General features: G+C 44.9%; 2 protein-coding genes across 2 annotated transcripts; one reads left to right on the top strand and one right to left on the bottom strand.

Annotated features, from left to right (window-relative positions):
- The first annotated feature begins 44 nt into the window (after positions 1-44).
- Positions 45-7158, top strand: LOC118397950 (gastrula zinc finger protein XlCGF57.1-like). Its single transcript, XM_035792814.2, has 3 exons — positions 45-542; positions 2316-2403; positions 4560-7158. Exons 1-3 carry the CDS (start codon positions 282-284, stop codon positions 5987-5989), a joined length of 1779 nt encoding a protein of 592 aa, XP_035648707.1. The 5' UTR covers positions 45-281; the 3' UTR covers positions 5990-7158.
- Positions 7159-9663: 2505 nt separating this feature from the next.
- Positions 9664-14487, bottom strand: LOC127909660 (proline-rich proteoglycan 2-like). Its single transcript, XM_052471816.1, has 2 exons — positions 14052-14487; positions 9664-9737 (listed from the first exon to the last, which is right to left on the bottom strand). The coding sequence occupies exons 1-2, from the start codon at positions 14485-14487 to the stop codon at positions 9664-9666; spliced, it is 510 nt and encodes a 169-aa protein (XP_052327776.1).
- Between the last annotated feature and the right edge of the window lie 3115 nt (positions 14488-17602).

Here is a 17602-nt window from a genome sequence, read left to right as displayed (position 1 = left end):
GCATGCTCTTTCGTGTGTTCATATTTGCGCAGATACTGCGCATGCCACATGGATGTTCTAGCAATAATCAGTTAAGCTTCAGCATTTGAGTCATGCAGATGTATAGTTTCTGCGGATTTATATTTTGGATAGTGCAGCCTAATGTTTTATTTTTTAGTGTGTTGGATAGGATATCATTGCGGTGAGCTGGTCTTGAGTTCAGTCTAACGTTACCTAGCTAGTCTTTCTCGCAGAATTCAAAGGAAGCGGAACGTGTCGACGGAGATACTCAAATCCACACGATGAATAACAAACCTGGGAAAAAGCAAAGCAACACAACCAAGAGGACTATACAGTCTAACACTAATGGGGTTACTTTCAACTCCATCCGAATAAAAAAAGAACCAGGAGACTTTGAACGGAAGGAAATTGGTGACCATTCCAAACGTCCTTTGCTGGAGAAGCAAAAGCACGTCAAGCAGCATCAAACTACGTCCAACCAAGCGACCCGGTGTAGCAAGATATCGAGGAGTCCTGTGGTGATACTAACAAAATTGTCCAACGTAAGATGAGTTAGTAGTCTTTCCCCAACATGCGACTTTTAAGGATGGATCGAAATGTACAGAATGGTTACCTGGAGGAAAATCTAGTCCAGGGGAGGGTCATGTCATTTATGAAATTTCAAATTCCCAGTGTTTTAGAATTAGTTGCTTATTAGGCTATTTATCGACGTGCCTGATGCTGCCCCTCATCTCTGATTCTCAATATCAAGTGAGCATATTGGCTATTTAGTGTGATGCACAGAGCAAAGTAATATTTCTAAGATAGCTGCTGGGATGGTGTAAATACAACTAGGCTGCAATACACACTGCAATGGATATTCCAACCCCGAGCCCTGCTCTGCTCTTGCTGATCTGCCTAACCAATGGCTGTGCTGTGTAGGCCTACAGTGGCAGTTCAGCAAGAGAGTCAAATGCTTCTTCCGCAAATACTATTTGATTAGGCCTAGTCCAAAAGATGAACTATCTTGCTCGCTGACTAGTCTATCTTGTATCCTGTTCAGTTTGAGAAGGAGAGTGCGAAGATGAGGAGGACCGGAGGTAAACTTTGATAGCTTGCGGCTACTATATTGTTTTTAATTAAATCAATTATGTTTCTTGCCCATGGTGTATTTATCAGAGTTATTGACCTCCCAATAAACCAGATTTGAGTAACTTACATTGTGCTGAAACTAAAGCTGCAGCCGCAGCACAATCAATCGAAGATGGACAGCTCATAAACAAATTATGTCAGGTGTTGGTTTCACGATCTGAAATAAAAGATCCCAGAAATGTTCCATATGCACAAAAAGCTTATTGTGCACACATTTGTTTACATCCCCTGTTCGTGAGTATTTCTCATTTGCCAAGATAATCCATCCACCTGACTGGTGTGGCATATCAAGAAGCTGATTAAACAGAATGATCATTATGCTGGGGACAATAAAAAGCCACTCTAAAATGTGCAGTTTTTGTCAGACAACACAATGCCACAATTGGCATGCTGACTACAGGACTGTCCACCAGAGCTGTTGCCAGAGAATTTAATGTTAATTTCTCTACCATAAGCCACCTCCAATGTCATTTTAGAGAATTTGGCATGTGGTAACCACACCAACCCAGGACCTACACATCCGGATCCTTCACCTGTGGGATCGTCTGAGACCAGCCACCTTGACAGCTGATGAAACTGTGTGTTTGCACAACCAAAGAATTTCTACACAAACGGTTAGAAACCGTCTCGGAGAAGCTCATCTGTTGCTCGTCGTCCTCACCAGGGTCTTGACCTGATTGCAGTTTGAAGTCATAACCGACAAATGCTAACCTTGGTTTGCTGATGTCAACGTTGTGAACAGAGTGCCCAGTGGTGGTGGGGTTATGGTATGGGCAGGCATAAGCTACGGACAACAAACATAATTGTATTTTTATCGATGGTCATTTGAATACACAGAGATACCGTGACGAGATCCTGAGGCCCATTTTCGTGCCATGCATACTCACCAGACATGTCACCCATTGAGCAAGTTTAGGGTGCTCTGAATCAACGTGTATGACAGCATGTTCTAGTTCCCGCCAATATCCAGCAACTTCACACAGCCATTGAAGAGGAGTGGGATAACATTACACAGGCCACATCCATAGACCAGGGCCTAATTTATTTTAATTGACCGATTTCCTTCTATGAACTGTAACTCGGTAAAATCCTTGAAATTGTTGCATGTTGCGTTTTATATTTTTGTTCAGTGAAGGTTGTTGGTTTATGCTTACTGTGGTTTCTTCATCTTTCTAATCTATAAGGTGGTGCTTAAGACTCTTCTGAGAGAAACTAAAGTGCGTTTGGTGAAGGAGGAGACAGAGGCCAGGAGGGATGAAGACAACAGTGAAGGTAGGACATGTACATACTCCAGTCTACACCCAATACTGCAGTGAAAATGGGTGATACATTACTGAAGATTTTTATTTGATATCAGCAGGGATTATTTCTTTATTCTGGAATTAGGAAAATTACATTTCTCTTTTTTATGTGTTCCCTCTCCCACCCCATATGGAGTGAACATTATTTACAATAAGGGTTAGATGAAGAAAATCAGACCTCTAATGAAAATGGATGGCCTCCCTTCAGCAAAATATATTTAACTTAAACCCTCCCTGAAGACTGTAAAAAAACAAGTGACCCTCCCCTATACCCAAATAGGAATTAAAACACAAAGCGGGTACCAGAAAACATGCCTAGCATTTATCCTCACTTCTTGGACAGACTAGAGCCTTACATATGTAGTTTTATAAACTGTTATTCGACCTGTGTGCATTAGAGGGAAATGCAGGAATTTTTATAGCACACAGGGCTGAGGGCCTGAAGGTTGTGAGTTCACCATGGACAAGAGTTGGGGTGGAAAGATCTCCTTTATTGTAAAATCATTGCATGAATCTGTCACTGTGTTTTCAGGTCAGAGAAAAAATGGCCTTTTTATAAACATTTCATGCAATTGTACATATTAGCAGAATCTTTTTTAATAACACACAAACTCCAGGATAATACAAATGGACGGAGAGCGAGGCCTATGTGTTAATCTTATCATATTTCTCGAATGCCAAATCAGTGTTTCTTGTTTGCAACGAAACTGTCCCTGTTTGCAAATAATTAAATCTGAGACATCATTAGGAATTTGAGCATGGTACTTTCAAAAGTTAGGACTACCTTTCCACCCCAGACAGAGTAGGCCTACCTTTCCACCCCAGACAGAGAAGGCCTACCTTTCCACCCCAGACAGAGAAGGCCTACCTTTCCACCCCAGACAGAGAAGGCCTACCTTTCCACCCCAGACAGAGAAGGCCTACCTTTCCACCCCAGACAGAGAAGGCCTACCTTTCCACCCCAGACAGAGAAGGCCTACCTTTCTACCCCAGACAGAGAAGGCCTACCTTTCCACCCCAGACAGAGAAGGCCTACCTTTCCACCCCAGACAGAGAAGGACTACCTTTCCACCCCAGACAGAGAAGGCCTACCTTTCCACCCCAGACAGAGAAGGCCTACCTTTCCACCCCAGACAGAGAAGGCCTACCTTTCCACCCCAGACAGAGAAGGCCTACCTTTCCACCCCAGACAGAGAAGGCCTACCTTTCCACCCCAGACAGAGAAGGCCTACCTTTCCACCCCAGACAGAGAAGGCCTACCTTTCCACCCCAGACAGAGAAGGCCTACCTTTCCACCCCAGACAGAGAAGGCCTACCTTTCCACCCCAGCAAAGTACATTTGTCTCATCTGCTATAGGAGGTTGTAGTTTAGCCTCTGATTGTCAAAGAAATGAAGCAATACATATCCCCATATGCATTGGAGTCACGTCTGTCCTGTGTATTTTACAGCTTGGTTCACAAAGCATCTCGGACCAAAGCTCTGTTATACATCACTTTATTTAATCAGATCTGTTTTATTTTCTTAAATCTTAAGCTAACAATCTTCTCATAAAAGTTGTTCATAGTGTGTCGGACACATGCGTTTTGCCATTTTCTTTCATACCTTCTCAATTCAAGTCTTGGTTTTAAATTAACAGCCCTTCACTGACAGAGGTATGCTATTTAAAGAGTGGATATTGGGTGTAGGAATTGACCAATAAAATCTATGGATATAGCAGCCTATATAGCCTAATTTAGTCTGTCAAACAGGTAGGCCTACCTCATTTCTTAAATAGGCTCCAACACAAAGCCCTATTGTTAGTAAAGTCTAATTAAAATGAAGACCTTGAAATGATGCCTACTCAAAATGTCCTACTTTCTGCACCATGAGCCATTTTCGATTGTGCTGCGGCTGCTTCTTCAAGTTTCAGCACCACAATGTAAGTTACTCGAATATGGCTTATTGTGAGGTCAACAACTCTGATAAATACATAACGGGCAAGAAACCTATTGTTTTTAATAAAAATCTATTATAGTAGTAGCAAGCTATCAAAGTTGATCTTTGGTCCTCCTCATCTTCACAAGCTGAACAGAACACAGGCTATTCTGAGTTCAAGGCCTAATCACCTCTTTATCCCTTTCCCTCAGTCTCTTCTCCGCAGTTCTTTCCTTGTCCACACTGCACCATCTCCTTCACTGACTGTTACTTCCTGGAGAACCACATCAAGACCAAACACCAGAAGCAGTACCTGGCCATGTTGAAAAGCCACGTCTCAAAGAGTAAAACCATGTACGCCCCCACACACAGCTGTCCCCAGTGCAGCTGCATGTTCCATACCCCACGACAGCTACACATCCACACCCGCCAGGCCCACCCCTCCGCCCTTCCCCAGAAACCTGCCCGTCCCCCCAGGGTTCCGGGGAAACTCCATCCCTGCCCGCAGTGTGCCCGTAGATTCCCGTACCTGGGAACCCTGCTGAAGCACTGCAAGAATTTGCACAAAATGGCTGTTTTTCGCACCGATGGTCATATCAGTTGTGCTGACTGTGGGAAGAGCTTTGAAAATTGCTGGGGACTAGGGCCACACCGTTGTCAAGAACCAGAGGGCACTAAACCTAAGGACACTAAGACGGTGGTCTGTCTGGAAGTCGGCTTCCATTGCTCAGAGTGTGGGAAGATCCTCAGTACTCCTACGAGCCTGGACACTCACATGCGCATCCACACTGGAGAGAAGCCGTACGAATGTAAGGAGTGCGGCAAGCGCTTCTCAGAGAACAGCGGTTACCGTTATCACTCGTTAATACACTCGGGGCTCAAGCCATTCAAATGCCAGGACTGCGGGAAGACTTTCAAACGGAAGTCGCTCCTCTGGACTCACATGTCGGTTCACACTGGTGAGCGGAAGTTCTCCTGCACCCAATGCGATAAGCGGTATGCAAGCAGGGCCCATCTGAAGCTTCACCTGCGAACACACTCGGGGGAGAGACCTTTCAAATGCACCGTTTGTGGTAAAGACTTTGCTGACAAAGCTTATCTGAAAACACACCTGAAGATCCACAGCAACGAGAAGAACTACCACTGTGGGGTTTGTGGGCGGGCGTTCTTGAGGCTGGGGTTGTTGAAGTTACACATGCGATCACATACCGGGGAGAGGCCCTACCACTGCACAGTGTGCGACAAGAAATTTTTCCGACTCTCACACCTGAAGAACCATCACCTGACTCACACGGGTGAGAAACCATACACCTGTACCGAGTGCGGTAAAAGCTTCACTCAGTCTGGGGATCTGTCCAAGCACAAGCTCCTACACACTGGGGAGAAGCCATTTGAATGCCCTGAATGCCCCAGCCGGTTTAACCGTTCTGGTTCTCTGTCCAGTCACATGAGGACCCACACTCACCGTGATATAAAGCCATACTCCTGCCAAGAATGTGGGAAGAGCTTTTATGAACAGAGTCACGTCAAAGTCCACATGAAGACCCACACAGGGGAGAGACCGTATCCCTGCCCCCACTGCCTTTTCAGCTTCACTCGGAAAGCACATCTCTCCAAACACCTGCCTAGATGTCGTAAATGATCATGGTTGCCATTTTTTATTACACCTTTTTTATTATGAAATTCATTGTATTCATAGGAATCACTTTTAGATGAATCCACCACAGTAAAACAATAATGTTATATAGTCATGGAATACATTGAAACATTATTATACTGAGCAAAAATATAAACGCAACATGTACAGTGTTGGTCCCATATTTCATGGCTGAAATAAAATATCCCAGAAATGTTCCATAAGCACAAAAAGCTTATTGCTCACAAATGTGTTTACATCCCTGTTAGTGAGCATTTTTTCCTTTGCCAGGATAATCCATCCACCTGACAGGTGTGGCATATCAAGAAGCTGATTAAACAGCATGATCATTACACAGGTGCACCTTGTGCTGGGGACAAAAGACCCTAAAAAATGAGCCATTTTGTCACAAAACACAATGCGAGAGATGTTTCTAGTTTTAAGGGAGCGTGCAATTGACTTGCTGACTGCAGGAATGTCGACCAGAGCTGTTGCCAGACAAATGCTATGTTAGTTTCTTTACCATAAGCCGCCTCAAGTCGTTTTAGAGAATTTGACAGTACATCCTACCAGCCTCTCAACCATAGACCATGTGTATGGCATTGTGTGGGCAAGCAGTTTGCTGATGTCGATGGCAATTTGAATGCACAGAGATATTGAGATCCTGAGGCCCACTCTCGTGCCCTTCATCCGCCGCCATCACCTTGTGTATCAGAATGATAATGCACGGCCCCATGTCGCAAGGACGTGTACACAATTCCTGGAAGCTGAAAATGTCATAGTTCTTCCATGGCATGCATACTCACCAGACATGTCACCCATTGAGCAAGTTTGGGATGCTCTGAATCAACGTGTATGACAGCATGTTTCAGTTCCCACCAATATCCAGCAACTTCACAGAGCCAGTGAAGAGGAGTGGGACAACATTACACAGGCCACCATCAACAGCCTGATCAACTCTATGCGAAGGAGATGCAAATGGTGGTCACACTAGATACGGATGGGTTTTATGATCCACGCCCATACTTTTATGTTTAATTAAGGTATCTAGGACCAACAGATGTATATCTGTATTTGCAGTCATGTGACGTACATAGATTAGAGCCTAATTGATTTATTTGAATTGACTGATTTCCTTTATATGAACTGTAGCTCAGTAAATATTTTAAATTGTTGCATGTTGCGTTTATTTTTGTTCAGTATAGTAGATCATAGTTACATTGTTTTGTTAATGAACACCCTTTTTAGTACTTTTTTTCATTTCATTGAAAATAATATTACTGTATGCTGAATCTCCTGGTAACAACTGATGGTGACAAAGCCTACGAAAGAGAAATAACTTTTATCAGTCAGCGAATTGATCAGTCTGCCATCTGAATGGTCTGAATTGTATGGCTAAAATCTTGATTGTGTACTCTAATACAAAATTATTCAGTCAGTTATCCTCAGAAAATGGCTACAACTGTTTCCATCTGAACTAGGGGAGGCATAGCAAATACATAGTGTATTCGGAAAGTATTCAGACCCCTTAACTTTTTCCTCATTTTGTTACGTTACAGCCTTATTCTAAAATTGATTAAATCATTTCCCCCCTGAATCTACACACAATACCACAATGACAAAGCAATAACATTTTATTTATTTTTTTGCAAAAGAAAAAATCAGATTTACATACTGTAACTATTCAGACCCTTTACTCATCACTTTGTTGAAGCATCTTTGACAGTGACTTTTGGGTATGACGCTACAAGCTTGGCACACCTGTATTTGGGGAGTTTCTTCTGTTCTTCTCTGCAGATCTTCTCAAGCTCTGTCAGGTTGGATGGGGAGCGTTGCAGCACAGCTATTTTCAGGTCTCTCCAGAGATGTTCAATCCGGTTCACATCCAAGCTCTGGCTGGGACACTCAGTGACATTCAGAGACTTGTCCCGAAGCCACTCCTGCGTTGTCTTGGCTGTGTGCTTAGGGTCGTTGTTCTGTTGGAAGGTGAACCTTTGCCCCAGTCTGAGGTCCTGAGTGCTCTGGAGCAGGTTTTCATCAAGGATCTCTTTGTACATTGCTCTGTTCATCTTTCCTGACTAGCCTCCCAGTATCTGCCGCTGAAAAACATCCCCACAGCATGATGCTGCCACCACTATGCTTCACCGTAGGGATGGTGCCAGGTTTCCTCCAGACGTGACGCTTGGCATTCAGGCCCGAGAGTTCAATCTTGGTTTCATCAGACCAAATAATCTTGTTTCTCATGGTCAGAGTCCTTAAGGTGCCTTTTGGCAAACTCCAGGTGGGCTGTCATGTGCCTTTTACTGAGGAGTGGGATCTGTCTGGCCACTTTACCATAAAGCCCTGATTGGTAGAGTGCTGCAGAGATGGTTGTCCTTCTGGAAGGCTCTTACATCTCCACAGAGGAACTCTGGAGCTTTGTCAGAGGGACCATTGGGTTCTTGGTCACCTCCCTGACCAAGGCCCTTCTCCCACTATTGATCAGTTTGGCAGGGCAGCCAGCTCTAGGAAGAGTCTTGTTGGTTCCAAACTTCTTCCATTTAAGAATGATGGAGTCCACTGTGTTCTTGGGGACCTTGAATGCTACAGACATTTTTTTGGGACCCTTCCCCAGATCTGTTCCTCAACACAATCCTGTCTCAGAGCTCTACGGACAATTCCTTCGACCTCATGGCTTGGTTTTTGCTCTGACATGCACTGTCAATTGTGGGACCTTATATAGACAGGCGTGTGCCTTTACAAATCATGTCAAATCAATTGAATTTACCACAGGTGGATTCCAATCAAGTTGTAGAAACATCTCAAGGATGATCAATGGAAACATGATGCACCTGAGCTCAATTTCAAGTCTCATAGCAAAGGGTCTGAATGCTTACATAAATAAGGTATTTCTGTTTTTAATTTGTAGTACATTTGCAAAAATGTATAAAAATCTGTTTTGCTTTGTCATTATGGGGTATTGTGTGTAGACTGATGAGGGGGAAAATGTAATTACGGCCTTATTGTAAAATACATACAAATATGAAAAAAGGGGGAGGGGTCTGAATACTTCGGAATGCATTGTAGAGCCTGTATGTCCCCTTTCCTTTTGCCCTGTGAACCAGATGTGTGAAAAAAGGGGGAGGGGAATACTTCTGAATGCATTGTAGAGCCTGTATGTCCCCTTTCCTTTTGCCCTGTGAACCAGATGTGTGAAAAAAGGGGGAGGGGTCTGAATGCATTGTAGAGCCTGTATGTCCCCTTTCCTTTTGCCCTGTGAACCAGATGTGTGAAAAAAGGGGGAGGGGTCTGAATGCATTGTAGAGCCTGTATGTCCCCTTTTGCCCTGTGAACCAGATGTGTGAAAAAAGGGGAGGGGTCTGAATACTTCGGAATGCATTGTAGAGCCTGTATGTCCCCTTTCCTTTTGCCCTGTGAACCAGATGTGTGAAAAAAGGGGGAGGGGTCTGAATGCATTGTAGAGCCTGTATGTCCCCTTTCCTTTTGCCCTGTGAACCAGATGTGTGAAAAAGGGGGAGGGGTCTGAATACTTTGGAATGCATTGTAGAGCCTGTATGTCCCCTTTCCTTTTGCCCTGTGAACCAGATGTGTGAAAAAGGGGGTAGGGGTCTGAATGCATTGCAGAGCCTGTATGTCCCCTTTTGCCCAGTGAACCAGATGTGTGAAAAAAGGTCAGGCCCTCAGCACGACTCCTCTTTTAAGACGGCAGAACACACCGCAGCACACCATCTCACATAGGCATCATTACTACGACCTTTAGAACACAGAATGAGAGAGGCCAGGAATACTGGGAGAAATGGGATTCATCATTGGAAATTGACTGATTGAAAGATGATGTAATTGTAACCTGTTCATTGTACCTGCCTGTTTTGTGTTTGTTTTCAATAAAAACAAATAAAAGGATTAATCATTATGCCTACATTATAGGCTATTTGCCAACAAACTCTGGCAATTTCATAAAATAGAATATTCCTTTATGTGCAGCATTGTACAAAATCATAATTGATTTCCTCTGTAATGTATGGGTAAATGATTTCCACACCATAGCACTTGCATTATATCCTTAACAGAAACACATCTAAATACAGGTATGGACAGAGGCAAGATTCTGATGCCACATGGGTAGCATTGGCCCATCTCTGGTGACCTTCCTTCTCCTTCACAGCTTCTAGACATCTCTGGGTCTGCAGGTGAACAATCTGGCCACTCAGCTGAAGAAAAATCTAAATAATTAATTGCGTTTGTATCATCATGTCAAGTAACCACACAAACACCTACAGTGCCTTCAGAAAGTATTCAGACCACAGGAGGTTGGTGTCACCTTAATTGGGGAGGACGGGCTCGTGGTAATGGCTGGAGTGGAATGGTATCAAACGCATCAAACACATGGCTTCCATGTTTTAGATACCATTCCATTAGCTCTGTTCCAGCCATTATGAGCTCTCCTCCCCTCAGCAGCCTCCACTGATTCACACCCCTTGACCTTTTCCAAATTGTATTGAGTTACAGCCTAAATTTTAAATGGATTACATGGAGATTGTGTGTCACTGGCTTACACACAATACCCCGTAATGTCAAAGGGGAATTATTTTTGGGGGAAATCTTTACAAATAAATGAAAAGCTGGAATGTCTTGAGTCCATAACTATTCAACCCCTTTGTTGGGGACGGCAGGTAGCCTAGTGGTTAGAGCGTTGTGTTTGATACCATTCCACTCCAGTAACCGAAAGGTTGCTGGATTGAATCCCCGAGCTGACAAGGTAAAAATCTGTCGTTCTGCCCCTGAACAAGGCAGTTAACCCACTGTTCCTAGGCCGTCATTGTAAATAAGAATTTGTTCTTAACTGACTTGCCTAGTTAAATAAGAAATGACATCATACGTTTCATGGACTCACTGTGTGGGCAATAATAATGTTCACCATGATTGTTTTATGACTCCCTCATCTCTGTACCCCACACATACAGTTTATCTGTAAGAGGAGGAGGAGCATTTCAAACACAGAGTCAACTACAAAGACCAGGGAGGTTTTCCAATGCCTCACAAAGCAGGGCAACTATTAGATAAAAGTAGATTTAAAAAAGAAGAAGAATAAACAACGACATTGAATATCTCTTTGAGCATAGTGTATCAGCTGCCGGAGATCAAGAAAACCGTCAGATTTCACCATGAAGCCAAAGTACTTTAAAATGGTTACAGGGTTTAATGGCTGTCATAGGAGAAAACTGAGGATGAATCAACAACATTGTAGTTACTCCACAATACTAACCTAATTGACAGAGTGAGAAGGAAGCCTGTACATAGTAAAAATATTCCAAAACATGCATCCTGTTTGCAATAAGACACAAGTAAAACTGCAGAAAATGTTGGGCAAAGAAATTAACTTTATGTTTGAGGCAAATATAACCGATCACTGATTACCACAACATATATTTTCAAACATGGTGCTGGCTGCATTAGGTTATGGATATGCTGGTCATCGGCAAGGACGAGGGTGATTTTTAGGATAAAAAGAAATGGAATAGATCTAAGCACAGGCAAAATCCTAGAGGAAAACCTGGTTCAGTCTGCTTTCCATTAGTCACTGGCGATAAATTCCCCTTTCAGCAGGACAATAACCTAAAACACAAGGCCAGATATACACTGGAGTTGCTTACCAAGACGACATTCAATGTTCCTGAGTGAACTAGTTACAGTTGTGACTTAAATCAGCTTGAAAATCTATGGAGACCTGAAAATGTCTGTCTAGCAATAATCAACAACCAATTTGACAGAGCAAATAAAAAGAATAATGGTAAAATATTGAACAATCCAGGTGTGGAAAGACTCACAGCTGTAATTGCTGCCAAAGGTGATTTTAACATGTATTGGCTCAGCGGTGTGAATACTTGTTCTAATAACAGGTTTTTACTTTGTAATTATGGAGTATTGTGTGTAGATCGGTAAGAAAAACATGTTTTCACTTTGTAATTATGGAGTACTGTGTGTAGATGGGTAAGAAAAACATGTTTTCACTTGGTAATTATGGAGTATTGTGTGTAGATGGGTAAGAAAAACATGTTTTCACTTTGTAATTATGGAGTACTGTGTGTAGATGGGTAAGAAAAACATGTTTTCACTTTGTAATTATGGAGTACTGTGTGTAGATGGGTAAGAAAAACATGTTTTCACTTTGTAATTATGGAGTACTGTGTGTAGATGGGTAAGAAAAACATGTTTTCACTTTGTAATTATGGAGTACTGTGTGTAGATGGGTAAGAAAAACATGTTTTCACTTTGTAATTATGGAGTACTGTGTGTAGATGGGTAAGAAAAACATGTTTTCACTTTGTAATTATGGAGTACTGTGTGTAGATGGGTAAGAAAAACATGTTTTCACTTTGTAATTATGGAGTACTGTGTGTAGATGGGTAAGAAAAACATGTTTTCACTTTGTAATTATGGAGTACTGTGTGTAGATGGGTAAGAAAAACATGTTTTCACTTTGTAATTATGGAGTATTGTGTGTAGATGGGTAAGAAAAACATGTTTTCACTTTGTAATTATGGAGTATTGTGTGTAGATGGGTAAGAAAAACATGTTTTCACTTTGTAATTATGGAGTATTTTTCCGTAGATGGGTAAGAAAAAAATAAGTATGAATAACGTCTGAAGGCACTGTAAATAAGTACAATTTCATACAAATATAAATAATTTATTTTGTTGAAGTTTGCAGTTGTGGGCGTTGATGTCACTTCATGACCTTTGCCCTTTCACTGACCTTGATGACCCTCTACCGTGGTTTGCTGTGGGGCGGCTGATGGGCGGGACATGGTGTTAGTACCACCTTCTCCCCCTGGACGTCAAAACACAGCTGCCTTTTCTGGCACTCAAAGCACCTCGACCATGGAGTTCAGCTCACAGTGGTGGAGAGAGAATAGACGGAAGTAAAACTCTATAGTCTTTATCACTACATCAGCATCGTCATGACGTTTTGATTTAGGAATTTACCATCTGTTCTCACATTCTCAAATATCATAATCATCATAATCATCACCATTATCATCATCACCATTATCAGCATCATTAGATCATTGTCATCATCACCACTCAACACCATCATAATCACCACCATTACCAGGATCATTATCATCAACATCATCATAATTATCATCATCACCACCATTACCAGGATCATTATCATCAAAATCATCATAATTATCATCATCGCCACCATTATCAGAATCATTATCATCAACATCATCGTGGGGGGGGGGACTCCTACCTCCCCTGAGTGTGAAGGTCTGCCCTGTGGTATATAGAGTTCTGGGTAGACATCAGTCAGGAACCAGTGGAAGTTTCCTCCCCTCAGCAACCTCCACTGATATAAACACATGCACACACACAGCACTTACCTGTCTGATGAAGTGATCTCTCTGTTAGTAGATCTTCCAGCCAGGTGTCAGCGATGCGGATGTTGTTCCTCTGGAGGATATCCTGGTCAGGGAGGGGGTAGGACAGGTGATGGCTCCTCAAGTGAGTCACTCTGGAGCAGGGGACCACCTCCATGAAATCCCTCACACAACTACACCTGGACAGAGACACACAGACAGATAGACAGATAGACAGACAGTTGACAAACATACAGTAGAGACAGACAGAGACAGTTGGCAGAGACGGACAGACACAGTTGACAGATTTAGAGAGTTGACAGACAGACAGTTGACAGACATAGAGTCTCCATTGAGTCCAATCAGACTCCATTACTTTTGCTACCATGTCAAAATGTCTCTGCATGCCTGTCAGACATCTCAGCTTGGATGTCGGCCCTCCACATCATAATGAAGCTGCTCTTCTTCCCGGGGAATGCCTGCTCGCTCCATGACCTCTCCATCACAAGTTCTCCCATGTCACTCCACTCCTCCGCACACTCCACTGGCCTCCTGTCAAACCTTGCATCATCTTCCCGACCCTGGTGCTTGCCCACGGAGCAGCAAGGGGACCTGCCCCTCCCTACCTTCAGGCTCTGCTCCAACCCTACATCCCAACCCGAGCACTCTGTTCTGCCTCCTCTGGTCTCTTGGCCCTCCCACCCATAGGGGAGGGCAGCTCCTGTTCTGCCTCCTCTGGTCTCTTGGCCCTCCCACCCATAGGGGAGGGCAGCTCCTGTTCTGCCTCCTCTGGTCTCTTGGCCCTCCCACCCATAGGGGAGGGCAGCTCCTGTTCTGCCTCCTCTGGTCTCTTGGCCCTCCCACCCATAGGGGAGGGCAGCTCCTGTTCTGCCTCCTCTGGTCTCTTGGCCCTCCCACCCATAGGGGAGGGCAGCTCCTGTTCTGCCTCCTCTGGTCTCTTGGCCCTCCCACCCATAGGGGAGGGCAGCTCCTGTTCTGCCTCCTCTGGTCTCTTGGCCCTCCCACCCATAGGGGAGGGCAGCTCCTGTTCTGCCTCCTCTGGTCTCTTGGCCCTCGCACCCATAGGGGAGGGCAGCTCCTGTTCTGCCTCCTCTGGTCTCTTGGCCCTCCCACCCATAGGGGAGGGCAGCTCCTGTTCAGTCCAATCAAAGCTTTTCTCTGTCCTGGCACCCCAATGGTGGAACAAGCTTCCCCCTATTCAGGACAGCGGAGTCCCTGCCTATCTTTCGATAATGTCTGAAACCCTACCACTTTGAAGAGTATCTTAAATAACTCTCATGGCTCCCCCCAAAAAGCACCCACTTTGCTGATAAATAACTTGCTGAGGGGAAATGTATTTGATACGATTGTGATGTGTTGTTTTAAGACGAATGCACTAATTGTAGGCCGCTCTGGATAAGAGTGTTTGCTAAATGACTAAAATGTTTGTTTTTTTAATATATATAATATGTTTATCTGGGGGGACTTGTATCATAGCAACCAAAAATCAGTTCAGCCATGCTGCTGCTGATTTCTGACCAGATGGATATAGTTATCTGCAAGTAACCATTTCATAACCAGAATCATTTCATAAAAGATAATGGAAGAGGAGCAGGGGGATGGAGACAGTAAGGAAATAAAGTGGCTAAAGAGCGAGATAGGGAGGGGGGAAAGAGAGAGATGTGGGAGAAAGAAAGAGGGAGCGGGAGAGAGAGAGAGGGAGGAGAAAGAGAGGGAGAGAGAGGTGGAGTAGTGCCAGGCAGCAGGATATGGACTCTGTTTAATCAACTAGTCTTAATGGCTGCTACCCTGCTGGACACAGCTCAGCCCGGTTGCACACCAGCTACGTACTGTAGGTCCGGAGGCAATTCAGGACTGGATATAATACACGGAGACATAAGGGAGAGAGATGTTTGTGTGCATGCGGTCCTGATGTGTGGATACCTGTCCTGTGCCACTCCAGTAGTGACTCCAGCCAGCCACTGCTGCACCCGCAGTGTGAGTCCATGAAGACCAGTGCCTCCCCCACAGCTCTGGCAGTGTGAGTCCATGAAGACCAGTGCCTCCCCCACAGCTCTGGCAGTGTGAGTCCATGAAGACCAGTGCCTCCCCCACAGCTCTGGCAGTGTGAGTCCATGAAGACCAGTGCCTCCCCCACAGCTCTGGCAGTGTGAGTCCATGAAGACCAGTGCCTCCCCCACAGCTCTGGCAGTGTGAGTCCATGAAGACCAGTGCCTCCCCCACAGCTCTGGCAGTGTGAGTCCATGAAGACCAGTGCCTCCCCCACAGCTCTGGCAGTGTGAGTCCATGAAGACCAGTGCCTCCCCCACAGCTCTGGCAGTGTGAGTCCATGAAGACCAGTGCCTCCCCCACAGTTCTGGCAGTGTGAGTCCATGAAGACCAGTGCCTCCCCCACAGCTCTGGCAGTGTGAGTCCATGAAGACCAGTGCCTCCCCCACAGCTCTGGCAGTGTGACGACCTGCCACGCCCAGACGTCGCGTCCTGCGGACCAGACGCACTCCTTCCAGCCACGACACATACTCACTCTGCACATTTGTCAGGTGACCTTCAGATAGGAGAGTCAGGGTCAGGTGACCTAGAGGTAAAGGGATGTAGGGTCAGGTGACCTAGAGATAAGGGATGTAGGGTCAGGTGACCTAGAGATAAGGGATGTAGGGTCAGGTTCAGGTGACCTAGAGTTAAGGGATGTAGGGTCAGGTTCAGGTGACCTAGAGGTAAGGGATGTAGGGTCAGGTGACCTAGAGATAAGGGATGTAGGGTCAGGTTCAGGTGAGCTAGAGGTAAGGGATGTAGGGTCAGGTGACCTAGAGATAAGGGATGTAGGTTCAGGTGACCTAGAGATAAGGGATGTAGGTTCAGGTGACCTAGAGATAAGGGATGTAGGGTCAGGTGACCTAGGGATAAGGGATGTAGGGTCAGGTGACCTAGAGATAAGGGATGTAGGTTCAGGTGACCTAGAGATAAGGGATGTAGGGTCAGGTTCAGGTGACCTGGAGATAAGGGACGTAGGGTCAGGTGACTTAGAGATAAGGGATGTAGGGTCAGGTGACCTAGAGTTAAGAGATGTAGGGTCAGGTGACTTAGAGTTAAGAGATGTAGGGTCAGGTGACTTAGAGTTAAGGGATGTAGGGTCAGGTGACTTAGAGATAAGGGACGTAGGGTCAGGTGACTTAGAGATAAGGGATGTAGGGTCAGGTGACCTAGAGGTAAGGAATGTAGGGTCAGGTTCAGGTGACCTAGAGGTAAGGAATGTAGGGTCAAGTTCAGGTGACCTAGAGGTAAGGAATGTAGGGTCAGATTCAGGTGCCTAGAGATAAGAGATGTAGGGTCAGGTTCAGACAAATGCCCAATTCCAAATGAACCCTTGGGATGGATGGGCACAGTTGTAACATGGGCATAGCACCACTCAGATTGACTACTTGGGGGCTAGGGGTCTATTCAGCTAACGAAAATAGTTTAAAAGGGTGAGAAGCGAGTGAACAACTTTAGTTTGATATGCAGTTATGTTGTAGTGGTACTTTAGCCTATTGAGATACACTTCCTGTCTTGTGTTTGAGTACTGTGTCTTCTTCATGCACCATGCTGACTAAAAGTCGTCCACGAGAAGGACCTTGAGCAGGTGCTGCTTTGGCGCAGTGTTGGGCATGCTGTGCACAGTGCGCAGAAGCGCGGACCAAGCCTCATCATGGAAACAGATCCACTACGCTCTCGGGCCGCAGGGACTCACTGTAACGTTCCACGAGGCACCAGTCAAAGCATTCCCATTGATTGGCGGGAGAATAGAGAGGGGATGGGCAATTACGCATGAACCCATAGGCTTCCCATTAAGCAATATACCATATTCGTGGTAGGGGTATCTTGAAAATAGAAGACATATTTATCATTGATCGAGTTATCTAGTTATTTTTGCAACTTGGGTCTGAGGCACTGCATCTCAGTGCTAGAGGCGTCAATCCAGACACCCTTGTTCGAATCCAGACTGCATCACAACCGGCTGTGATTGGGAGTCCTATAGGGCAGCGCACAATTGGCCCAGCGTCGTCCGGGTTTGGCCGGTGTAGGCCGTCATTGTAAATAAGAATGTGTTCTTAACGGACTTGCCTAGTTAAATAAAGGTTCAACGATTTTTTTTTTTTACCGTGGTCCACTCCTTCGGCACATGCAGGACACTTACGCAGGATGACGTGCCTCGGACAGTCTTCTGTGCAGTGACATCCTTTCGCTCTCCACCA

This window comes from Oncorhynchus keta, chromosome 19 (assembly GCF_023373465.1).
Source record: "Oncorhynchus keta strain PuntledgeMale-10-30-2019 chromosome 19, Oket_V2, whole genome shotgun sequence".
NCBI lineage: Eukaryota > Metazoa > Chordata > Actinopteri > Salmoniformes > Salmonidae > Oncorhynchus > Oncorhynchus keta.
Note: the sequence above shows the minus strand (reverse complement) of the source record. Positions and strands in the feature narration are given on the sequence as shown.

What these genes read in the sequence shown, in the direction of transcription:
- LOC118397950 (XM_035792814.2), top strand. Translation starts at nt 282, where the DNA reads ATGAATAACAAACCTGGGAAAAAGCAAAGCAACACAACCAAGAGGACT. An exon ending in TACTAACAAAATTGTCCAAC is followed by an intron (nt 543 to 2,315) that starts GTAAGATGAGTT and finishes CTAATCTATAAG; the next exon opens with GTGGTGCTTAAGACTCTTCT. An exon ending in GGATGAAGACAACAGTGAAG is followed by an intron (nt 2,404 to 4,559) that starts GTAGGACATGTA and finishes CCTTTCCCTCAG; the next exon opens with TCTCTTCTCCGCAGTTCTTT.
- LOC127909660 (XM_052471816.1), bottom strand. Translation starts at nt 14,487, where the DNA reads ATGGGTGGGAGGGCCAAGAGACCAGAGGAGGCAGAACAGGAGCTGCCC. An exon ending in GGAGCTGCCCTCCCCTATGG is followed by an intron (nt 9,738 to 14,051) that starts GTGGGAGGGCCA and finishes TGTGTTCTAAAG; the next exon opens with GTCGTAGTAATGATGCCTAT.